General features: G+C 39.8%; 1 protein-coding gene across 1 annotated transcript; it reads right to left on the bottom strand.

Moving 5' to 3' along the window:
* On the bottom strand, positions 1-25,117 carry LOC112839892 (Y-box-binding protein 1-like). The gene is given in 3 exon segments (XM_073882546.1): positions 1-437; positions 439-1,187; positions 25,070-25,117. Coding segments are annotated over 3 exon segments (1,164 nt in total). The 3' UTR covers positions 1-70.
* Between the last annotated feature and the right edge of the window lie 1,374 nt (positions 25,118-26,491).

Here is a 26,491-nt window from a genome sequence, read left to right as displayed (position 1 = left end):
AGACGTCTTTAGGTAAAAATAATAAAAACTCCATGCTGCATAGATAATGCAGATAGTTCTATTTATCTGGTCAGTGGGCAAAAAGCAAGCACTTAAGGTCTTCAGCTCCAATCTTTTGTTCATTTCTTATTGCTGGAATTTCATCTTCATTTCTTCGTGTTGGATGACTAAACCGGATGATGGTAGAGATGGTAAGCCGGCATTTACTCAGCCCCGCCCTGCTCAGCCTCCGGAGCGGACGAATTCTCAGCTGGTGGCTCGGCTGCTTTTGTCTTTTTGCCATCTTGTGGTTTAGGGTTTTCTGGGCGTCTGCGTCGGTAATTGAAGTTGCGGCGGTACCGACGTTGAGGTGGCTGCTGACCTTGGGTCTCATCTTGATTTTCCTTATCTTCCTCATTGCCATCCTCTCTAGGCTGTCTTTGGCGAGGAGGACCCCTGCGGAATCGTGGTCTATAACCCCGATACATATTCTGCCTCACTGGTCTACCTTGCTCTCCGGCACCCTGGTTGTCAGCACCTTCCATCCCTTCTCCCTGCACAGGAGGGTTGGAATACTGCGGTCGACGCCCAGAGGGTCTCCGCATGTAGTAAGGTGGGAGCCGTCGCCCGCGGTAGGGCCGGCGCTGTTGGGCCTGGCCCTCGGGAGCACTTTCCGATCCCTCGTTCTTTCCCCCACTCTCACTATTCTGGTAATTCTGCTGGGAATTGCGTGGAGGACCCCTGCGACGTGGATAGCGTCTATACCGGTTACGGTCTGCTGCATATTTACTGCCTTGCCCTGGAACTCCGCCAGGGCCTGTCACATTTGCTGCCTCCGCACCCTTTTCTCCTTCAACAACATCAAACTCCACAGTCTCTCCATCTCCTGCACTGCGAAGGTACTTCCTGGGGTTATTCTTCTTTATGGCAGTCTGGAGTCCAAATACATCTTCCTTGGTGTCATTCCTGTTGATGAAACCATATCCGTTGCTTACAGTGAACCATTTCACTGTTCCCAAAACCTTCGTTGCGATGAGCTTTTTGTCCCCGCTGGCAGGCGCCGCCGATGTGAGGCCGCCCGGGCCGCGGCTCCCTGCGCCGCTGCAGGCAGCGGGTGGCTGCTGGGTCTCGGCCTCGCTGCTCGTGGTTGCGGTGATGGTGACGGGCCAGCTGCGGCAGCTGCGGCTCCTCCCAAGGTGTGATGGTAGCTAGGCCGGCAGCATCGGTGGGGCTGCTCAGGGCTCTCTGGGGTCCGCTCTCCGCTCCCACTACCGATCGAACTCTATGGCTTTTCTTGTTTTAGTGATTTTCTTTGTTTTTGAACAGCATAGAACCGGATTTTACTTTTTACTTAATTGGAAAGAATTATTTACTTTTAAAAAAGGTGAAGTTAACCTCTTTGCACTTATTGTGATTACTATCTTTTGGTTTATCTTATTTTATAATCCTATAATTATTCTATTTATACTGTTCCTTTAGTCCTTTTCTTGACTTTTGACTGGTTGATCAAAGTTTCTTCTCTTTTACCCGTAATAATTTGGAATTTCTAATCTTGTTTCTAGGCATTGAGATAATTTCTTTTAGACTTTAGTTTTTAGAGTAGTTTTATTTATTTATTTATTTTCTAGAGTAGTTTTAGATTCACAGCAAAATCAAGAGAAAGGTACAGAGGTTTTCTATATACCCCTGCCTCCACACATGCATAGCTTCCCTATTATCAACATCCCACACCAGGAAGGGGCATTTATCACAATAGATGAACTTACATTGACACATCATAATCACCTAAAGTCTATAGTTCGCACTAAGGGTCACTCTTGGTGGTGTATATTCTATGAGTTTGGGCCGTTGTGTAATGACATGTATCCACTGTTACAGTATCATATAGAGTAGTTTCACTGCCCTAAAAAATCCTTTGTGTTCCACCTGATCTTCCTTTCCCCTCTGACCACTGATCTTTTTACTGTCTTCACAGTTTTGCCTTTTCCAGAATGTAATCTTTTCAGATTGGCTTCTTTCACTTAGTGATATGCATTTACATTGCCTCCATCTCTTTTCATGGCTTGATAGCTCATTTCATTTTAGTGCTAGAAAATATTTCATTGTCTGGCTGTGCCACATACTATCTATCCATTCACCTACTGGAGGACATCTTGGTTGCTTCCAAGTCTGGGCAATTATGAATAAAGCTCCTATAAACATCCATGTGCAGATTTTTGTGTGGACTTAGTTTTCAACTCCTTTGGCCAAATACCAAGGAGTATGATTGCTGGATGGTATAGTAAGAGCATATTTAGTTTGTGAGAAACCATCAAACTGTCTTCCAAAGTGGTTGTACCATTTTGTATTCCCACCAGAAATGAATGAAAGTTCCTGTTACTCTGCATCCTCACCAGTATTTGGTGTTGTCAGTGTTCTGGGTTTTGGTGTGTAGAGGTATCTTTTTGTTTTAATTTTCATTTCCCTAATGACATATGGTATAGAACATCTTTCCATACGGTCTTACCATCTCTGTATGTTCTTTGGTTCATTGTTTAAGTTTTTGGCCCATTTTTTATCAGGTTGTTTATGTTCTTTTATTTATTTATTTTTTATTTTTTTATTATGTTCTGTTAATCACCATACATTACATCACTAGTTTTTGATGTAGTGTTCCATGATTCATTGTTTGCCTATAACACCCAGTGCTCCATTCAGTACGTGCCCTCTTTAATACCCGTCACCAGGCTGACCCATCCCCCCACCCCCTCCCCTCTAGAACCCTCAGTTTGTTTCTCAGAGTCCATAGTCTCTCATGGTTCATCTCCCCCTCCGATTTCCCCCCTTCATTTTTCCCTTCCTGCTATCTTCTTCTTCCTCTTTTTTTTTTTAACATATAATGTATGATTTGTTTCAGAGGTACAGGTCTGTGATTCAACAGTCTTGCACAATTCACAGCGCTCACCATAGCACATACCATCCCCAGTGTCTATCACCCAGCCACCCCATCCCTCCCACCCCCCACCACTCCAGCAACCCTCAGTTTGTTTTCTGAGATTAAGAATTCCTCTTATCAGTGAGGTCATATGATACATGTCTTTCTCTGATTAACTTATTTTGCTCAGCATAATACCCTCCAGTTCCATCCACGACATTGCAAATGGCAAGATTTCATTCCTTTTGATGGCTGCATAATATTCCATTGTATATCTATCTATACCACTCCTTCTTTATCCATTCATCTGTCGATGGACATCTTGGCTCTTTCCATAGTTTGGCTACTGTGGACATTGATGTGCACGTACCCCCTTCGGGTCCCTACATTTGTATCTTTGGGGTAAATACCCAGTAGTGCAATTGCTGGATCGTATGGTAGCTCTATTTCCAACTTTTAGGTTGTTTATGTTCTTATTGTTGAATCTTAACAGTTTTTTGTATGTTTTGAAAAATCCTTTATCAGATGTGTCTTTTATAAATATTTTCTCCCAGCATGTGGCCTGTCTTCTCATTCTCTGGGACACTGTCTTTCATAGAGCCGTTTTTCATTTTAATGGACTCCAACTTATTTCTTCCATGGATTGTGCCTTTGGTACTATATCTAAAAAGTCATCACCAAACCCAAGATCGTCTAGATTTTCTCCTGTTTTTTTTTTTTTTTAGGAGTTTTATAGTTTTGTGTTTTACATGTAAGTCTCTGATCTATTTTAAGTTAATTTTGGTGAAGGGTATAAAGTCAGTGTCTAGATTAATCTTCTTTTTATATTTTTAAGGTGGATGTCCAGCTATTCCATCACCATTTGTTGAAAAGACTATCTTTTCTCTGTCCCATTGTCTCTGCTTCTTTGACAAAGATCAGTTCAGTATATTTATGTGAGTATATTTCTGGGCTATCTATTCTGTTCCATTGATTTACTTGTCTATTATTTTGCCAATACCACACCATACTGATTACACTACATTTATAGTAGGTCTTGAAGTTGGATAATGTTAGAGCTTCAGCTTTGTTCTTCAATAGCTGACTATTCTGGGTTCAGTGGCTGGCTATTCAATAGCTGGCTATTCTGCTTCTCCATATAAACTTTAGAATCAGTTTATCAATATACCTGAAATAATTTGCTGAGATTTTGATTGGCATTGTGTTGAATCTGTAATCAGAGTTGGGAATAATTAACATCTTTTTTTTTTTAAGATTTCATTTATTCATTTGACAGAGACAGAGATAGCAAGAGCAGGAACACAAGCAGGGGAAGTGGGAGAGGAAAAGGCAGGCTTCCCGCCGAGTGGGGAGACCGGTGTGAGACTCGATCCCAGGACCCTGGGATCATGACCTGAGCCGAAGGCAGACGCTTAATGACTGAGCCTCCCGGGCGCCCGGGAATAACATCTTGACAATATTGATTCTTCCTATCCATGAACCTGGATTATTTTTCCATTTACTTAGGTATTCCTTGATTTTGTTCATTAGAGTTTTGTAATTTTCCTAATGCAGCTCTTGTATGTATTTTGTTAGGTTTATACCTAAGTATTTCATTTTGGGGAGGTGCTGTTAAAATGGTATTTTGGTTTTCATTTTACATTCCAGTTGTTCATTGCTGGTATATACGAAAGTGATGGACTTTTGTATATCAAACTTATATCCTACAACTCTGCTATAATCACTTATCAGCTCTCAGAGTTTAAGATCAATTTAAAAAGATAAAGTATAATATACATATAGAAAATTACTCAGATCAAAAGTGTACAGCATGATGAGTTTTCAAAAAGGTAGCACACTGTGTATCAGCATCTTAGAATGTTCCTTGTTCTTTTTCAGTCACTTTTCCTTCCCAAAAAGTACCCCTACATTTTGGTATTTTTGAGCCTATGGCTTTCTGTCACATTAGTATCTATACTCTCTGATGAAAATAAAACCTTTGCATTTCTAGACATTTTTATTTGTACTCCTCCGCTTCCCAAGACCCAGGTTTGATAATATTTGTAATTTTAAAAATTATTATTTTAGCTCCAGATTGTTAAAAAACAGTTTTTAAATTTTTATTTTTAAAATTTAATTTTCTATTTTTGAAATTTAAAATATATACTTATTCAATTGTCTTGTTTATAAAAGTATCTGTTCTGAGCAGTTACATTAAACTCTAGAAATGCATTGTCACCCTTGTTTTGATGTAGTTCTAGGGTTTGCCAGTTGCTTTTATCTCTAGTGTTTTTTATATCCAGGATTTTTCTCTTTTTTGGATATAGACATATAATTTTTAATTGGCTGGAATATATAAATGAGAAATATTCTTTTTCAGAAAAGACAAATTTGGGGGTATATTTTATGAATCCTTGTACAACTAAAGAAATGTTTAGTTGGTCTTCATGTGCAAATGATAATATGGCTTGTTAAAGGATTCAGGGTTCACAGTATTTTCTTCAAAACAATGTAGATATTTCTTCATTGTGTTTTAGTATTGAGCATTTTATGATAAATTCAGCATATGTTTCTCTTTCCTTTTTAATAAAATTGTTTTATCTTTCTAGAAGTTCTTAATAGTATTTTTTTTTGAATTAACTTCTGAATTCAGAAATAATAGCAGGATATGTCTAGTAATATGTAACTACTTTCAGTATTCCTTTTTAGTGTTTAGGTGGCATCTTAGTTCTGAGAGCTCAAAGTCTTTCTCAAATAATTTGTATTACATTTGTCTTTTGCTTTACATTGTCAAATTGGGCTTTTATTTTTCAATTTAATTTCATTGATTATTTATTTATTTATTTATTTATTTATTTATTTATTTATTTATAGTGTGCTCTAGTGAGCAGGGGGAGGGGAAGAGGGAGAAGGAGAATCCCAGGAAGACTCTGCGCTGAGTGCAGAGCCTGATGTGGGGCTCGATCCCACAACCCTGAGTTCGTGACCTGAGCTGAAATCAAGAGTTGGATGCTTAATTGACCGAGCCACCCAAGTGCCCCTCAAATTGGGCTTTTAAATTACTATTTGGAGGTTGACTGTATGTACATTTTGTTGTTCTGTGCCCCACTGTGTTTTATATTGTGCTAATCATATTTTTGTCTAAGCATTTTTTTTTTTTTTTTACTTTCTAATTGTACCTCTTTACCAGCCTACTCCTATTATATGAATGCCAGAATACCTTCAGCGTCATAGGCATATTCAGACTTTTGGGCACATTTTCTTCTCTTCCCTTTGTCAATGATGTTTCTTTTGGGGACCATTCGTTTTGCTTTTATGGGGTGACTTCTCACTTTTATGCCATTATTTTTTTAATTTCTGGTGATTTTTGGTTATCTATATATGTGTGTGTATATTGTATATCTAAATATATTTATATGTGTATATGCATATATATATATACACACATATAAATTTCGAGGATAATTGACATTAGTTGGTGCTGTAGAGCTTTTTTTTATTAAAGATTTTATTTATTTATTTGACAACAAAGAGAGACACAGCGAGAGAGGGAACACAAATAGGGGGTGTGGGAGAGGGAGAAGCGGGCTTCCCGCCGAGCAGGGAGCCCGATGTGGGGCTCAATCCCAGGACCCCGGGATCAGAACCTGAGCTGAAGGCAGATGCTTAATGACTGAGCCACCCAAGAGTCCCTGTAGAGCTTATTCTAGCCATGAATGTGAATGTTATCTGCAGAGTCCTATTGGGATGAGGAGATGGGGGCCAGCTTCTTTTAGGATGTATAGGCTTACATCCACTGTGGCAGCCTGGAGTTGCCTGGGAGCAGCCCCATTTCTCTTTTGGCTTTAAAACCCATGCCAGGAGCCCACCGAGAGCCCACAGTTTGCTCCTGCTCCCTGAACCGGCTGACTCGGCACTTGAGGGTTTGGGGGGCTTTTTTGTAAAAATTATTATTCACTGTTTCAGCCACACCCTTGTTTACCTGGAGTAGGTCACAACTCACTTTGGTCTCAACCTCGGTTCTATCCCACTTGTTTTGGGTCCTATAGATAATTTCCAATGTTGCTGGTCTTCTGGTAGAAAAGTTCTTAGTTTTTTTTACTGCTTCTATCAAATAATTCTTACTTTTATTTTGCTTTTGTCACCTCAGTGAGATTTTTGGAGGACAAATTGGTCCTTTTTAAAGCCATATTGAATGAGATCCTCTTTGATAAGTTTTAACCAAATCCAACTAATTGGGACAACCTTAAGCTAGTTTGATTTGTCTGATGAAACAGCAATGCCTATCTGATAAACATGCTTTGACAACTTGGAAATACAGCAAGACTGACCTATTCTAATACCCATCATGTGGCAACAGGATCTTTCCTATGTGCTTTAGTATCACTCAGCTCTGGGTACAAAAGATATTCAATCTGCAGTGTTGGTCTTACCCAGTCACTGAATGTAGAAGACCAAAGCTGGCTACCTCAGGAACTTGAAGCAGACCAATCATCCGGCATATCCAAGAATTATTCTCCTGCCTCAAATTTTGGGCCAGTCTCTAAAGTTCAGGTTCCTCACTCAGTTCTGCTGAAATTCATCCTGTTTGAATGAGGCCCTCAACCCATGACTGAACCTTGATAGGTGACTTTTTTGAGAGGCTTCGAAGCTATCCCAGGAATTCTAGCTGCTGCCTGGGATCATGTCCTAATCCAGAGAAATGCTTGAGCAGAAAGTTCCTTCTGTTTGGCATTGATTCCCTGTCCAGAAGCTTCAGACACTCTGACCTGGCTATTTGGGCTGGTTCATTGGACATCGAATAGAACTTCTATACACAGTCGTTTACTTGCTAACTACTTTATTTGGTGGTCAAATTCTACTTCTACACCACAGACTCAACCTTTGCCCCACAAAATCCCATGTACTTTGATAGCCCGTTGCTGAGGGAGAAGCAAAGTCTCTTGATTAAGGCAATTTTATGGTATGGTAGTATTCAGGGGGTAGTTTCAATTTTAACAATGTTCCTGATGGTCAAGAATGGTTATCTATGGGTGTTAGTGTTGTGAAAGATTATCTTTCTTCTCTTAAATCTGCAATAAGAATGGACTATCTTTTAAAGAAAATAAAAGGCTCATGTTATTTTGAATTATTATTGTCAAGATTTAAATCCCTACCTAGAATGGAATGCAAGGACACTAAAAGATGATGGAACAGTTGAAGGAAGCAGTTTTGAGATTGAGAATCAGTAACCTCGGATGCCTCCCTGCCTGTCACTTCTCTCCAGAGACTCCCAGGCCTGTCTTTCTAAAGAAAATTGTTAGAACTGGATAAATGGAAGCCCCGTGTCATTAGCAGAGGGTAGAAATTTAATGTGCTATACACAGTTTTAGTGACTGTGGGGTTTACTACCTATGTTTCAGTGGTAGAAATGTTTAAATATTTAAATTCTTGACTTTGATAAGTTAATAATGTATAGTCTATTTACTTTTTTGAAGGTCTGTTCTACCCCCAAATCACCGTATCCGCTGAATAATTAATATTTAAAGCTTTTTATTCTTCCCCTGCTCCTGTGCTGGTGTCACTCGAGTTCTGGACCATAGTTGGGGCAATATGAATTTTGGCAAATTTCACACTTGAATCTTGAGGCTAGGCTGATGAATTTGGTCAAATCACTTCATAGTTCCAAGCTTCTGGAACTGACAGTGAGGACAATAGTATGACCTCTAATAATGAAGGGAGTAATACCTACTTCACAGGGTCAGGATGAAGAGAGTAGGGCCTGGAGTTGTATTGTTTTGAGTTTGGATCCCCACTGAATGCCTAGCTGTGTAACTCGTTAACGGCACTCATCTCTCCCCAGGTCAGTTTCCTCATACATAAGTTGAAAACAATAATGATATCTTCCTCATAGGGTTGTGATGAAACATATAGGCATATTATGTTTTATTTCAGAGTTTAGCACATTCTAATATTCTGTACATTTAAATATTTTAGGATTCTTATAAGGCACTAAAACTTAGAGTTATTGGCTTTTCCTTTCTCACTCTCTTAACTTCATTTTGTCCTTTATTTGTTCTGTGCATACTGGGCACAATCACATCCAACTTATCTATTGTTTGTCTACCCCACATGTTGTTGGGGAATCCAGAAATAACCAAAGTAGCTGCCAAGAAGGCAGGCAAAGAGGTTTTGAGCATCTAGGTCAGGGCAGTCCCTGGCTGTGTCATGATTGGAAAGTTTGCCAAAGAAATAAGCATTTATTCCATTTTTGTTCAGTTTTTATTTCATGTCCTTCAAAAATATTTTATTCTTTTTGTCCAGGTGTGGCATATTTTTCTATATGCCTCATGGTTTGCTTATTTATTTATTTTATTGTTATTGTGAGTAGTTGCTCCCTTTGGAATACAGCTTTCAAGCAGATTTTCCTGATATAGCAAGAGGCTACTGATTTTCTATACATTGATCTTGAGCCCAGAAACGGATTTTTTTTAATTCTACTAGTTTGTTTGTGGATTCTGTTTGATTTATTCTGTTTGACCTACTGCATATTTATTATTGTGTAGACCGGGGGTGTGCAGGCTTTTTCTGGAGAAGGCAGATGGCAAATATTCTTGTCTTTGAGGTTCGTGCAGACGCTACAAACTCTGCTCTTGTAGGTCAAAAGCAGTCATAGGCAATACACAAACAAATGGGCATGGCTGGATTTGGACTACAATAGGCTTGATTTAGCCCATGGGCTGATATACATAACCATTTTATTTATAAATTAGGACATTTTGCTTTTGTAGACTTACCTTAAGCCTTTTGCTTCTTTTTCATATATTTTGTGGGCTAGGATTTCTAGTATGGTATTATTCAGTGATGCCAATAAGTGGGAATTCTTGGCTCTTTCCTGATTTTATGGGGATTCATTAGAAAGTTTGATACTAAGAAAGACATCATCTTTGGATTAAAAACGTTTCTCTCTGTTCCCACTTTGCCAAAAGCTCTTATACTAAATAAATGTTTATATTTACAACTTTTCTGCATGTGTTGAGGTGATCATATCATTTTATTCTTTAGGTTGATTGATTTTATGATTTTGAAATATCTTTGCCTTGGCAATATAAATCCAACTCATTAATGATGTGTTAGTTTTATACACTGTTGATTGGCACTATTGGCACTTCACACTATTTTGTTATTGTTGCATTTATGCTTATAAGTGATTTGCGCCTTTGTCTTTTTGCACTGCCCTTGACTGGTTTCAGAATAGGGTTATAATAGGATCAAAAAATGAGTTGGAGAGCTTTCTCTATTTCTTTAATCTGAAAAATGTTGGTAAAAAATTAGAGAGTTTTGGGCTCTGTGTAGTTAAAATTATCTTGTGAAATTGATTGAGGAAGAGTTTTTAGACTGCTGATTCAGATTACTTAATAGCTACTGGCTTGTTCAGAATTTATTTGTTTTTGAGTCATTTTGGTGATTAAAATATTTGGGGGGAATCTGGCATTTCAACATTATTTTCAAATGGATTGGTACAAAATTGTTTATAGTGGTAACTTATAACTTATCTGTAGCCATGGGGATGCCCAGCTGGCTCAGTCAATGGAGAGTGCAACTCTTGATCTCGGAATTGTGAGTTTAAGCCCCACATCAGTGGTAGAGAATACATAAAAAAATAAAAATCTTAAGAAAATACCAAAATAATTTATCTATAGCTATGTTTCTTTTCCATTTCTTTTTTTTTTTAAAGATTTTATTTATTTATTTCAGAGAGAGAGAGAATGAGAGACAGAAAGCACGAGGGGGAAGGGGGTCAGAGGGAGAAGCAGACTCCCCGCCGAGCAGGGAGCCCGATGTGGGACTCGATCCTGGGACTCCAGGATCATGACCTGAGCCGAAGGCAGTCGCTTAACCAACTGAGCCACCCAGGCGCCCTCTTTTCCATTTCTGATTATACTAATTTGTGGCTTCTCTATTCTCTCTTGATCAGTCTTGCTAGAGATTTATAAATAATACTCACTTTTTCGAGGAACTAGATCTTGATTTTTTTTCTTCATTTTTTTTTTAAAGAAAGTAACTTTACTCTTACGCTTAGTCCCTCTCTACTACCTTATTTGAATTTGTTTTCTTTCTCTTTTAATGTTGCTTTGGTTGGATATTTCATTCACTTACTTTCAACCTTTTAAAATGCTTATTAAGGGGGCACCATGGTGGCTCAGACAGTTAAGCCTCTGACTCTTGATTTCGGCTCAAATCATGATCTCAGGGTGGTGAGACTGAGTCCTGCGTCCAGGTCCATGCTGCACGTGGAGCCTGCTTAAGATTCTCTCTCTCTCCCTCCGCCCCTCCCCCCTCCTTCTCTCTCACTCTCTTTCCATCCCTCACTAAAATAAAATAAAATAAAATAAAATGAAGTGCTTCCTAAGGCTGTAACATTTCCTCAAAGTACTCATTTAGCTGTATCCTACAAGTTTGATATTTGCTATTGTTTAGTTATACATATTTAATAATGTCTTATGATTTAGGAATGTGTTTTTTAGTCCCCATTTTATGGTGGTATTTTAGGACTTTTGCAGTAAAGTTTGAATATTATTGCATCATGATTAGATAATATCTTCATTGTATCAAATTTGGAACTGTGTTGAGACTTCCTATGCAGTCCTGGTAAGTTAAAAGCATCAGTCCTTTGTGTCATGTATTCTTTGGGGTGTCGGGGTAGTGGGGGGTGAAGGATCAGGGAATTCAGGTGCTGGCAGGTTGAAAGATGCTGTGGGTTGTGGGCGCATCGAGGAAGAAAGCCTGCGTGTGTTTGTCAGTCGTCTTTCGCTTTCTCATTTGTCAGCCTATCAATCTTTATGATGCAGGTTTTTGTAGTATGCCGTATTGCAGTTTTACATTCTACACTTTGGCATCAGGTATGTATTTTACTTAAGGACAATATACAAATCAAAACAGAAACTTGCAATAAACTCCCTTTACAGTTGTGGTTATAAGCAGCCTCAAATTCCCTAGGGCTTGATTGATAAAACATGGCTTTTCTCCTATTCCTACGATAATGTTCAGCAAACTTTATGACAGAGGGAAGCAGCTGGTAAAGTGGGTTCATGGAAAGGTGAGGGTAATATAGCCATAAAAAACAAGAGCATAATGATTTTAAAAGGGATAATAGTTGTAACAACACAATTAACCTTTTGCTTCAAATTATTGAATGTGTGGTTTTCTTTAGGGGTCTAATCAAAGGTTTTCTGTAACTGCAGTGTGGGAAAAAGAAGAAACAATGTAGAATTTGCTGTAATTTTTTCCCTTCAAATTATTCTTTTCTCTAATGCATTAAGAAATCAAGACCATTGCTGGGCTTGGACTTACTTTGAAAATGTATATAATTTGTTTTAAAGTGGAGAGAATGTTAAAGGACATATGGATAGAGAGATATAGATAGAGAATATCTATAGGGTATTATATGTGTGTATGTTTATATATAATCTCTCTATGTATAATATATTCAAATAGTAGACTAGGATTCAGATACCTGGTGGTAAGAACAAACACCATTGCTGAGAGGGAAAGACATTTTTATGAAGTTTAAGCATAGAACAATATTTCCTATTCTAGGTTTGTAAATCCATTTGGGATTTCATATGCCATTTGGGTGATAGTTTAATTTAGTGGAAATTAGAATCAGTCTCTTTTTAGACTTTGTGATTTTACAGCTGATGGAGGTTGCATGCATGCAGCAAGGGTGAAATTAATTGCAGAGTGAATGGATCAAAGAAAGCCAGATAATGTAGACATTAGTGGGACTAATTTAGATGAAAAACTATGATAACAGAATTTTTGTTGAGGGAAAGGAGAATTATTGAGACTGGGGTCTCTTAAGCTGGTGTCAAGGGTCATACGGATGTTCTTAGACTGGAGAGGTTTTGAGAACCTCTCGAAATAGTATGCACAGTTTTGTAAGAAGATACCTGTGTGAATTGTTTTGGGAGAAGGTCTGTAGGGTTCAGCAACTTCTCAAGGTTATGGGGGTAATGGATCTCTAACCCCTATAAAGTTAAAAACAAATGATCTAGATTTTTCTTTTTGTATTTACCTTCTTGCCTGGTAACTGCTACATTTTCTGCTTCTAGAAGTTTCTGTAGCTAGAGTTTTGAGATTTGGTGCTTCCCTGCTCTCTCTTCTTCTGGGAGAGGCTATTACATGTCTTCTTTGGCCACCTTCTCGGAGTCTTGAACTTACGGAGAATTTCCTTTCCAAACCCAACTTTGGGATACATGGCCCAACAAGCAAGAAAGCACTTGGAAGTTAAAGGAGATGCAGGAAGATGGAATAGTGAGGCGATCTGGTCCATTTTGGAAAATCTATGGCAAGGCTCCGATATATGCATGAGTTCCTCAACTTTGTGTGTACAAAATATGATCCAAATATAGTTGGCCTATTGTTAAGGCCTTTGCTCATTTGTTTTTTAAAAAATTAAATGCAAATATTGCATCTCAAACCCTATTTGTTTTATATGTGACTCCTATTTAACTCTTACGTTTATCTCTCTATTTTTTATTCCACTTTTGTGACCTGAGTTTAGTTTTCAACTTTAGAATGTTACTGTCCTTGTTCTGGGTTTTATTGAGAACCTGGGGAAAGGTACAGAGCTTTTCCTTGGAGATATGCTCATTCTGACATTTGGGGCATATAATTGGAGAGCTTCCATAAATCCTGCAAAAAGTGTGGGTCCCAGAGGAAGAACTCTCGGTTTAGACTCTGCTCATTTCTTGCCTGGTTGTACTGCCTTTGACTTGGGTACCTCCAGCCCAGTTTCTACAGCAATCTTTTTCAAAGGCCAATGTGATTATTTTGCACCCCTGCTGAAAACCTTCTAGTGGCTTCATAGTGCTTACAGGCTAAAGTCCATAAAGCCCAGTCTACTCCAGGGCCTGAATGCTTCTCACGATCATCTTCTTGTCTACCTCCCCTGCTGTCCCCTACCTCACACTGTATACTCCAAAGCACACCCTGCCCCTTGTTTGCCTCTATTATGCACACACCCTGCTCAGTTTTTTTCTGAACCTGCCATGCTGTTCTGGTGCCCAGTCCTGGCATTTGCTCCTCCCAGCTTAGCTGGTTACCCCTTGAGTATGGTTGGTGATCACCCACCCACTCTTCAGGACCCATCCATCTCTTCTTGAGTGAGGCCACTCTGACACCCTCCCTGCCCACTCATACCTGGTATGGTGACTGTTGGTTCCTGTGTACCACCATGGTTGCTTGTCATTGTAGGTCTCAGCACATGTAGTTCATTTATTTGTTTACATATTAGTAAGGTTACTATAGTCAGAAACTAATTTTTTATTCTTATCTGTAGCTCAGTTCTTGGTAGGTTTCCTTTCAGTCAACTTCCTGTTTAAATTTTAGCTTTGTTGAATGAATGTTTCATTTGGGTTTGTTGGGTACCATGGGGAATTTATTAGCAGGAAAGATTCCAAAATTTGAAGAGCGAATCATCAGTAGATAATGTACAATCACTTGATCCAAGACAGTCTATCAAGAGAACAATTCTCCCTCCCTCCCTCTCTTTCTTTCTCTCTCTTTATCACTTTTTGGAATAATATTGTATGAAAAGAGCATCATGTTTTTTCTGAAAGAACTAAATTCAAATTCTGGATCTTCCATTTATTATTAGCTGACCTTAATGGAAGTCCACTGTTCTACTTAACACTTATTCTCTTCACCTCCAAATTGGGGATCATAAATATACTTTTTCTTTTTTATCTCATAAGAAAACTACATGGAAATCATACCTAATGCACAGATTGCTTTGGGTAATGTGACATAGAAGTGTTAGGAGCATTAGTAATTAATATACTGCTGGACTTATAGAACCACTACATTAATCTGAAAGTGCCAAGTGAAAGTGTTCAAATAGGAATAGAAAAGAAACATCTTTGTCCCCACTCTATTCCTGTACACATTGCAGACATCACCAATGGATAGCAGAACTCTTTGTCCCTGAGGCCACACTTTTTTTTTCAGACTTTTTTTTTTGATGATTTTTTTTAAAGATTTTATTTATTTATTTGACAGAGAGAGACACAGCAAGAGAGGGAACACAAGCAGGGGGAGTGGGAGAGGGAGAAGCAGGCTTCCCACAGAGCAGGGAACCCGATGTGGGACTCGATCCCAGGACCCTGGGATCGTGACCTGAGCCGAAGGCAGATGCTTGATGACTGAGCCACCCAGGCGCCCCAGGGTTGATGATTAATCAAGCAGTCATTAATCGGGTTAAGTTATTAATCAGAGTTGACTCAAGAGATAAAATGTATGTGCTATTTTTAATGCTAGAGTCTGTGACCAAAGAAAGAAACAATAAGTAGGGAAGAATCTTGTTAATATTACAAGTCCACAGACAAATGCACATTTCACCACCAACAGCAACTATGGTGTTCCATTGTCTTCCTTCCTAATGGCACATGGTTCCTCAAAATCAAAATGGGATATTCTGTTCTATTCTTTGTAGCAGGATGTGGCCATGGAGCATGAGTTTTGGCCAATTGGATGGCAGCTGCAGTGTTGAGTGGCAGTTTCTGGGAACTGTTCTCAGGAGGCGGTTGGTGCCAGCTCTTTGCTTCTCCTTCTCTTCGTCTCTTCCCGCATCCTGCTGCTGGCATAAGGACGTGCCCTGAGGAGTGATGACAAAGCAGTCAACTGGAGGAGCTTGTGTTCTTGGGGACATTACCGAGTAGGTCCTCTGGACCAGCCCCAGACTAAACTTCTCTTTTGTTTAAGACACTGTTAAATAGTCTTTGAAATCTGTTGAGAGTCTGCCCTTCCCCATATCGGTCTGTTTATTTAATCCCCCTCCTTAGGAGTTCTTAGCACATAGGATAGTAAGGCAAAACACATTTACTGGAGGGATAGCAAGGCCAACAGAAAGACTTTTGTGTACTTTTCTAAGCTGGAAAAACACATCAGGCCAATGTCCGCTGGGATAGTTGCCTTAAGTGGCAGCAGGAATGTGATGAGGTAATAGAGCTATGGATTGGGAAATTGGGATGTTGGATTTTGATTTGGGCCCTACATAAGTTGTCTGAAATTGTTCTGGGTAGGTAGAACCTCAGTTCTCTATTGAAAATAATGTGTACTGGAGCCATCTGGCTGGCTTAGTGGTGAAGCATCCCACTCTTTGTTTCGGCTCGGGTCATGATCTCAGGGTCATGGGATTGAGCCCCGCATCAGGCTCCACGCTCAGTGCAGAGTCTGCTTGAGATTCTCTCCCTTTCCCTCTCCCCACAACCCTACCTCCTCCCCTCTCCACCTCGTGTGCTCTCTCACTCTTTCTAGAATAAAGTTTACAAATTAAAAAATAAATAAAAATGTGTACATCTGAAGGGAAGTGGGGAGAGGTTTGTGCTGATGTGGGGGTGGAGAGTTTGAGGGTGTGAGGTGGGGACAAAGTCAGGAGATGCCTTTCCAGATCGGAGAGACCTCACCACCAAGTTGGGGGCTGACCTGTTAGCTGGTAGAGGCCCTGCCAGGGGATTTGTTAACAAGGGGCAGCAGACCCACGCTACCTTTGTATTGTGACATTCCCACATCCATACACGTAGTCAACATGCCTCATCAATTTTCAACGGTGAATAGTTTCTGCATTTGGTACGTGCCCCTCGCTTTAAATTTCTGTCACAGAGCCCCACTTTTGCCCTTGTCTTTTATATATTCTGTTTACATTTGAATATCTATATTTATACTGACTACAGTAAAAAAAGGTATATAATAAAGTCATTCGACATCAAGAACAGCTTTTTATCTGCTTTGTCAGAACATCGTTTAAACAGCTACATTCTTTTAATGCACAGTAGTTAAATAAACTCCAAAATTCTTATCCTGCAATAACCCATTAAATCATCTTAAATACTATGTCATAATGACAACTTGATGCAACCAGATGTGATATTTGGGGATTTAAAAGAAATACTTTTCTAAAGACACAGCCTCCTGATTTTACATTCTTGAGGCCGTTTGCACAGCTGTTAAATCTCACCGTTCCACTTTCTGTGGGTGTATATCACTTCTGTTCTGCCTCACGCATGGCATTACTGAAGTGCAAACAAAATGTTCCCCAGGACGTTGTGATATGCACTTTTGGGAAATCCGCATCGGCTGTGATTTAGTTCTCAATGTGAGATTTTCTCACTCCTGAAATGTGCAAATAAATCTAATCCCATTGCGACACCAGAGCACTAATATCAGGCCTTGCAAGATGCCCCTTGGTCTGGGCATCTTGGTAAGTCAGCTGAGCCCAAAAGGCCAGTATTCCTCATACCCAGGCTAGACAGAAGGCACGGGCTTGCATAATGTACAGCTGAAAAGTACAAATCCACATTTGGGTTAGGAATCACCTCCTGACAGTGTGTTTTTAACGCCATCAAAATAGTAACCTGAGACCTCCAGTTTCAGCCCTGCAATGAATTATTTATAAAAGGTGTAAGCTTCATAGTATTTGAAGTTTCCATGTCACACGGGATCAGAAGTGAACTTTTGAACTTCTGATTTTATCAGCTGGTATAAAAGTTGGCACAATTCAAAGTTGGCTATGTGATGAACCATCAAAGAGAGAGAACCCATTTGACAACCATGTTATACATTGTGTGCGGGGAAAGATAATGCCACCATCAAGCAGGAATCCTAGAAATTAGGTCATAACAGGCAGTGCAAGTGGGCCCTAATGAACCCAGATTCATATCTGTGGTGAAATTATATGTTGGATAATGTCCTCGGAAAAGCTGCCATATTTCAGTCTGGAAAGAAGCCCATTGCTGATACAACAAATCAATTGATAAGAAGTGTCTTTATTGCACTCAATAAAAAAACAGCACAACCCCAAATAAACATACATGGCTCATAAAACAAATTGCTCACCTAAAATGAATTACACTCTAAGTTTTTTTTAAGTAAATTACACAGAATATTCACTGATGTTTCCATTGCTAAAGAGTAAGATTATAAACAGCCCTAAAAGTAAATGTTTCCACGTTTCTTTTTAGTTTCATTTTTTTTTTGTTCAATCTACAGCATTACCAAGAGCAAAATGTAAAAGAAAAAAAGTGGTAGAAATTGCCTGTCTTGTGAAATATAGGAAAAAATATACCATCTGTGATTTAGCACGGTTCTCAATATCCCATCTGTGATCTAAGCACGGTTCTTAACAAAGGCTGAATCCATTGTAGTTCAAAATGATTTTTAAAAAAGTTTTCCTAAAAAGACTACTTTTGTAAGATGCTAGTATTTTTGGCATGGCATTCCTTCTGAATGAAATAGTAAATAGTAAATATGGTCTTTATGACTATTTTAAGAATTTGTTATTTTTGTTGCATGCAAGGGCTTTACAGTTCTGAAAAGCTAGTAAACCAGAGCCACCTGCTATCACCTTGGCCCCAGAAGACTTGATAAATTGTTAATTTCAAATTAAAAAAAAACTTGTTAATTTCAAATGAATTTTGAACGCTGTGTGATGGGTTTTTGTTTCTTCATGCATTGCTTAAACAAATATTTATTACCAAGAATCTTTTTTTTTTTTTTGAGCGAGAGAGAATTCTAGAGAGAGCATGCACAAGTGGTGGTGGTGGGGAAGGTGCAGAGGGAGAGGGACAGAGAGAATCTTAAGCAGGCTCCACACTCAGCTCAGAGCCCGATGTGGGGCTCAAACTCACGACTCTGAGATCAAGACCTGAGCTGAAATCTAAAGTCGGCTGCTCAACCACTTGAGCCACCCAGGCGCCCCTATTACCAAGAATCTTGTTAGATGGGTTTTCATGTGTGAGGGAATCTGAAAGTATTAAATGGTGCTATGATGCTGTTTTAGTCAATGTAGTTTGGTTCCGTATTAATTAGAAAACACAATGGCTCATCCCACATTAACCATCAATCTTTTCTCAGGATAATGCTGCCACCTACCCACTTCCCCCTGATGAACTCATTTGGTGATATGAAGCCACACGTGGGCACTCCCACCTGTCACCATCAAATAACACGAAAGCAGGGTTTCTCAACCTTAGCATTATTGGCACTTTTGAATGGATAATTCTGTGTTGGGGGGCTGTTCTGGACACTGTAGGATGGTGAGCATCATTTCTGGCCTCTATCCGCTACATCCCAGTAGCATTCTACTCCCCCAGTGTGACAAACACAAATGTCTCCAGAAACTGCCAAATGTCTTCCACTGGAAAAAAATCACCTTTGAATGAGAATCACTCATATAAAAGGAGTTATTAAATTTTTATATTAGCAATGTTGGCAACTCTTAAGTTTTCTTTTTTCCCCCCTCTCTTTCTCTTTCTCTTTGCAGAGAAATAGTCAGTGATTTGTACCTAGCTTCTTACAGTAAATAAAAATGGGATGGAGACTACTACTGATTATAGAAAGGAAGACAAAGTGAGAAGTGGCTTAGGAGAAGTTAGGGCTGCAAGAACTGTTTTGTAATGTGTGAAGATCAAACAGAGGTGGACAACACCATTGTCATTCAACACAGTCCAGTTCTCCAACTACTTAGGACTGTTCTTAAACTAACCAGGTTGTCTCAAACCACCATTACTTTCTTCACGCTGGGTCCTTGGGGTATGTGTGTGTATGTGTGTGTGTGTGTGGGGGGGCGGTGTCCAGCTCTCCTTGGCCTGGAAAAATCTTTTTCATTTTGCAAAGCCCAGCTCCCATGTCTTCTCCATTTTTTCCTTTGAGGGTCTCCTAGGTCCCACTGAGACCTAGGAGAAGTTGGGTAACTTTTCTCTTTCTGCTTCCATGTTGTGGACTTCGGTTAATTTCAACTTAGTGCTTTTCATATTCTGCTCAATATTTCGGTTAAGTGCTTAGATACCTGCCTCTCAAGATAGTATAAACTCTTTGAAGCTAGGCTATCATCATTGCTGCCTATAACATCTAGGCTAGGGATTGCGTTTGGCTGTAATTGATAGAAATCTGGCTTAAAGAAACTGAAGTAGGGAGCTTGTTTCCTTTATGTCATAAGAAGCCTAGAAGTAGGCAGCTGAAGCCACTGGTTCAGCAACTCGGCAATGAGTCTACATCTCCAGACTCCTCTGGGCATTTCCTTCTTGGTTCCAAGATGGTGGCAGCTCAGCCAGCCTTCATTTCTGTGTTCTGGGCAGGCAAGAGTAGGGTTCTACAGAGATGAGCACACTTCCCTTATATCTCTTAGGCCAGAACTGACTCACATGGCGATTCCTAAGGGTAGACCAGGGGTGGGTGGGTGCGGTGAGTGTTGAGTTTTATAGTCTGTTGTAGAAACTGCAAAAGAAAACAGGTTGGAATAGGTTTCAAGTTAGTTGCCCTCCGCTGACACCATGCTAAGTGCTTGTGTAAGGGATGTGAGGTTAGACTGTGCTCCAGCAAGAACTCTTTCTCGTAAGGCCTTTGGCATAGGAAGAACAATCACCAGCACTTTAAGAAATGTAAAAAATTTAAGAAATTTCCTCAAGTGGTGCCATGAAACTATAAATCAGGCCTCAATTCAGCCGTTGCTTTCAAAAAAAGAGTTTAATACATATTCGTGCATCCTTATCTTTTGCTTTGATTCTTCATGGCACAGAGGATGGATTCAATAAAAGGAATATGCAGGAGAAGGCACAGAAATCAGACTGAGGGGGCGCCTGGGTGGCTCAGTCGGTGAAGTGTCTGCCTTTGGCTCAGGTCGTGATCCCAGGGTCCTGGGATTGAGCCTCGCGTCGGGCTCCCTGCTCAGTGAGGACTCCCTCTGCAGCTCCCCTTGCTTGTGCTCTCTCTCTCAAATAAATAATAAAATCTTAAAAAAATAAAAGAAAAGAAGTCAGACTGAGAGGAGTGTGAGAGGAGTGTGGGGCAGAAGGAAGGCACAAGTGTGATTTTATTGTGTTGTGCCATGAGGTACCAGAGCCAGGAGGACCTGGAAGGCAGAAAGAAATTTGGCTGGCCAACATGCACTGTGGTGTCACACTGGGATTGGGATACAGGGGTCACATGTTAAAATGTGACTTTCCAGGCCCACCTGAAAACTTACATAAAGACATCTAATAACCATTTGAAATGTAGTCTACTCCCACCCCCCGCCCAGTCTTACTGCTTCCCCAAGTAGCCCGCATGAATCCCAGAAATTTGTGTGTTAGGGTGTGTGCTTGTATTTTTTTCTCTCTCAAATATGCATATTGACATCTTTAACCTGTAACAGCAGTGTTACGTAGAAAACATTCATTTTATTTTCTTCTTCAGTAAGTATGACAATTTTAACCAAGAATAGCCACATTGTTTTTTTTTCTTTCCCTAAGTCAAACTCTGTCTAATCAGTAGAGGCTCACTTTGGGGTTGCATTAAACAAAAGAGCACATTTTGTTCTGATATTTACTAGGGCAAACCTCAGCCTCCCTGTCTCTGGGCTTCCCTCACAGGAGAGCTCACTAAAGGAATATTTTCCCCTAGCAAGAGATCTGCAGATCCACATTCCCCCGTCCCCAACCCCCACCTCGTTTCCCTAGAGATTTCTTTCACTTCATCTGGTCTTGGGTATGATAAATGACGTGGGGCTAGTGGTGACCTGTATGCAAACTCAGAGAAAGAAAAATGGGGGGTAGAAAAATAGTATTTCCCTTTTCTTATCTAAAATAATAAACTTATAAAAATAAATAAAATAAAATAATAAACTTACATCTAATTGATTCGTGGGTCTTTTCTCATGAAACAGTAAACCCTATTGGGAGACAAGATGATAAATTATGGGGGGAGGATCTTTGCAAAGGTTTGTCATTGGTTGGTAATAATCGTAGTGAGGGCATAAGATTGATCACACCTGGCTGGCTTTCAATTCATTGAGTCCAATCGCCTGTCACTGGCAGCTGGGCCAAGAAACTCAAGTGTTCATGATGTTTCTATTACATGCAGTTTGTCCCTAATCATTCCAATGGACAATTAATGCGGGGACATCTATGCATTTGGCTAAACTACAGATTTATGTTTGTACTTCCTACAAGCTCCTGAGGAAAATAATTATTGTTTTGTTTGTGTGGGCCTTTTTCCCCCCCTTTATTATTCACTTTTAGGTGTCCTGATACTCACTGGGTGATGTTGCTTTAAAGGATGAATTACACTGTAGAATTCTTGGGTTTCCACTGGAAAGCAAGCTAATGTTCCTCTTATCCTTAATCTTGTTGGTTTAAAAATTATTTCATATTATGAAAGCAATGCAACAACATCCTAAAAAGTATGCAGAATAGGGAAAAATAAACTATTCATGGGCTCAGACAGGGTGCAGAGGCTGTATGTTGTAGTATTGATGGCAAGAGTGAAAATCTGAGAACAAGCTAAATGTCCATCACTAAGGAAAGAACTCTTCCTCATAAGGCCTTTGGCACAGGAAGAACATCAATGTTGCCATGAGCAGGTTAGGGAAATCAATGCAGCTATTAACAAATAAGGTAGATATTTGTGTACTGACCCAGAAAAAATGTTTTTTCAAGACCAATATTTAATTGAAAAAAGAAAAGTTGCAGAATAACACCTAAAATGTGATAACATATTAATAAATATTATATTATTAAAAACAGCTTATATACTTCTGTAATTACGTCTGTATCTATGTTAATGCACAGAAAAATGTGTCTAGAAAGATGCTCACTACCCTGGAGAGGCTGGGGAATGGGGAAGGGTTATAACAAGAATATATTCATTTTTCCCTAGTACATTTGAAAACAAATACAAAAGAACTGTTTAAAATGAAGGAGGAAAAAAGAAAGGTCCTGAATCTCCTTACACTAACAAACATGCTATCAGACTTCTGTGATTTTTTCCTTCTAATCTTTTTTCATTTGTATTTATCATACATAGTTGTGCTTTGAGTGAACATAACATTTAAAACTATAGTATTGTTTAAAATCAGAGAAGGATGAGAAAGAAAACCAGTGTTGGGTAAATCCACCATCCGCATTGTCCTGTGTAATTATGTAAGTGTTTGGGAAATGCTAAACATCCTTTTAGGGAAAGCCTCCTTCCCTTTATCTATGAGCACCTTCTGCCCATCCTTGTCTTTGCCTCCTAATTTCCAAAGGACTTCCAAAATTTCCAAAGGATTTCTTAGACTTCCTTTTAGGAAGAGACATAAAAATATACCAACATCTATAAAATATTGACCATAACTAACATTTGGTGAGCATTTATCGTAAAACCGTTAGTCACTGTTCTAAAGTACTTTGTGTGGATTAACCCATGTAATCCCCATAGATCTGTGAGTTACAGGTTGTTACCATTTCACTGAGGAGGAAACTAAGGAAAAACGACAGAGAAGCTGAGGAAACTGTTGACAGTCACACAGCTAGAAAGTGGTGGACCCGGGATACCCATCCAGGGTATATGGCTCCCAGGTCTCCATGGTAGTTTCTACCACCCTGCCCCAATAATAATAGATCCTTAATAGTAGAAACACACGATACTGTGTGTCTATCTGAGTCTTTAAATTTTACATGAAGGAGGTTGCACCGTACCTGACCACTCTGCACCTTGTCTTTTCACCTTTTAAAAGAGGACTTTTTTTTTTTTCTCATAGCTTACTCAAAAGAATCTCATTCTTTTAACATACTGCAGAGTTTTCTGTCGCAGGGATGCAACTGTCCTCACAAATGTTATAGTCTCTTTTGTTCTGTTTCTTTTTGGTGGTGTTTTCACTTGTATTGCTTTCTTTATGTTTTCTCCCTCTTCTGGGGTCAATTTTGTACCTTGTATTTTTCTAGAAAATACCTAATTTCCTTCTCTGTTCTTTCTTTCCTTTTCTGCTCTTACCTTTATTATTCTCTTCTATTATGTGGGTATATTTTATTGTTGTTTTTCTTAACTTCTGGAATTGGATATTTAAGTAATTCGTTTTTACTTATTTCATTTGTAGGTTTTTAATGCCATGAATCTAGACAAACTCGTTTCCCCCCCTCTGATATTCTGCTTAAAAAAAATCCATGAATAATTTGCGATATTGTTTAAAACTTTCTGGTTGGTTGACTTTTTCCCTTCTAATTCACACTTACACTTTCCGCCTTGTATTACACTTCTTGTTCCTGCCTGGCATGTCCTGGTTGATGATCATTACATCTTCATATTTTATATTTTCAAGTTGATAATGTAAACTTTATCTTGTCTACTCCGATTTCCCATAGTAAGTTAGTTTTAATTGTTTAATAAAATAAATTCTATGCTCACACACAGCATTTTGTGTCCCGAATTTAAAACTAAACATGATCATTTTGTTCTTTATCCTTTTCGATGAAAGCAAGGGTAGTATTTTACCTACATCATAAAGTACTTGGCGGCTCCTTCAACATTGGATGTTTAGATTGCTTCCCATTTTCCTTTCTTGCATGTTATACTGTAACCGCTGTTTTTAAGGATTTATCTCCAACCCCAGATTCTGCATTATTTCCACAGTGAGAGAGCTTAGTAGGTAGGATTGTGAGTGAGTGCTGGTTTTGAAGCCCCTGGTAATTTATGCCTCTCCGCCTTGGGCGGCCCTGACTCTTGCAGGAATCGTGCTAGACTGCCCTCCTCTGGCAGCCATTTTAACTGCGGACACATTTCCATTCCCCCGTTACTTCCACATTTGGTAGCCAGACCCGGACCTGGAATTCAGTGAGACAGCTCTCCTGGCAGTGAGGCCGGTTTCTCCTTATTTCTAGAACCTTTTTTTCTTGATGTTCAGCATGTTTCCTGGACTGAATTTCAGAACCTTTCCCCAGATTCTCCCCGAGAGTTGAGATTGACTGCATTACTTTAAGAGAACCATAGAATTTGGACTCTTAAGAATTCATTTTGGAATCATTTTCTTCCCCATAATTTTCACGTCCTCATCTGTATAAAAATCTACCTGCTCTGTTTTACTTTCACACAAAACCCTGCAAGTATTTTCGTCAAGTCTGTACCCAGCAGGTGCGAACCTCAGATATAACATGTTACCTTTGTACTTTAAAAAAGGTTTTCTTACCCAAAACCAACACACAAAACCTCTCTTACCTATTTTCAATAGTTAAGGGGCAGCTCGGTTGGGGCTGCCTCGTTGACGTGCCCACAAGTGAGTTTCGAGAACAATCTATTGCTATGAAATAACTTTTTCCTACCGTGGTATTGAACACAAGATGACCCAGACTGAGTTCGTTCTCTTGTCCCCAGATCGCTTCAAGCCAGTACCTTGAGCCCCTCTCTTGGCCCTTCCAACTACCTTACCTTCGAGGCCCTGCGGATCTTATCTACCACGTATCCCTCGATAGCCATGCTTTCTCTCTCTCCTACTGCTTAGCGCCCCGCCTCATCCAGGCTGCCTCAGGATCTCACCGGGACTCCTGCACTGGCCTCCAGCTGGTCTTCTCCTTTCAAACCTGCCCTTTCAGTCCCTTACTTGGTACAGCAGTCTGGGGAATGTTTCTAACATGAAAATTTTTACTTAAAAGCCTTCAGCAGCCACTACAACTCTTGTGGTTAAGTTCAGATTCATTAATAGGACAGGTTATGCTCTTCGTCCTGTCTGTGGGTTTTGTGCATGCTTTCTCCTCTTCTGGAACGTTCTTCTCTCCCTTCTCTCTGTGGCTAAATCCAATCCATCCTTAGTGCTAACCTTAGATTTTACTTCTCCAGAGAAATCTTCCTGCATCTTCCAGGTTCCCTGGATATGGTTCCCTGTCCCACACTTGTCACATTGTACTAGTTCCAGCTGATGAGCCCCTAAGTTCTGTAAAGCCAGGGGTATCTTGGTTTTGTGTGCTCTATCAGTTGGAAATTTTACCTGACAGTAACGGAGACTAAAAAGAATAAGATAAAAGGATATTTTTCTCACATATCACGGTCCTGAGGAAAGTATCTCAGAGCTGGTGTGGGGATTCCATATGCCCATTGGAGAACCAAGTTCCCTCTATTGCTGCTATGAATCCTTAATCCTTGGCTCTCATCCTTAAGGGCACCTCATGGCCCAACGAGGCTGCCAGAGCTCTAGCCATTACAGCCATGATCCAGACAGGAAAAAAGAGGAATGAGAGAAGGACAAAGAAAGTCTGCACAGCCATTTTTCTCCCCTTTAAAGAGCTTTCTCATAATCCTTCCCAATAATGTCTGCTTCTATCTCACTAGTCAGACCTTAGTTACATGGTGACACCTAGCTACAAGGTCCATTGGGAATTAATCTTCCCCTAGGTATAATGCCACCCCAACTAAAGTTGGGGTTCTGTTACTGGGAAAGAAGATGGGAATGGGTATTTTCAAACAACCAGTAACTTCTGCTATGGTCATTCTAGTATCTCAAGGTCTACCTTTTTGAGTTCTCAGTAGATGTTTATGGAAGAGTGAATGTGCCTCACTCCAACCAGAGGAGCAGACAGCCCTGGACACAGAGGGTAAAGGAAATCAAATAGTTAGGATAGGAAACGTTTATACTTAGGTCAATAGAAACCATCTCCCTTACAATGATGAGCATGACCCATCTGTAAGTGACATGGCGACACCTGTTTCCCTGAGCTGCTCTTTGCTCCGGGTCTAGCACCTGGAAGTAGGTAAGTGTGGCAAAGAGATTCCTGGACTTGGGGTCAAAGCTAGGGTTCTAGGCTTTGCTCTGTAACTAACAAGCTAGCTGGCTTTGTTCTCGTCACTTACCCTTCT

The sequence above is a fragment of the Callorhinus ursinus genome, unplaced genomic scaffold (genome assembly GCF_003265705.2).
Source record: "Callorhinus ursinus isolate GAN/ISIS: 27379988/994484 unplaced genomic scaffold, GSC_fseal_2.0 scaffold47, whole genome shotgun sequence".
Lineage (NCBI taxonomy): Eukaryota > Metazoa > Chordata > Mammalia > Carnivora > Otariidae > Callorhinus > Callorhinus ursinus.
The sequence above is the reverse complement of the archived record's forward strand: the minus strand, read 5'-3'. Positions and strand labels throughout refer to the sequence as shown.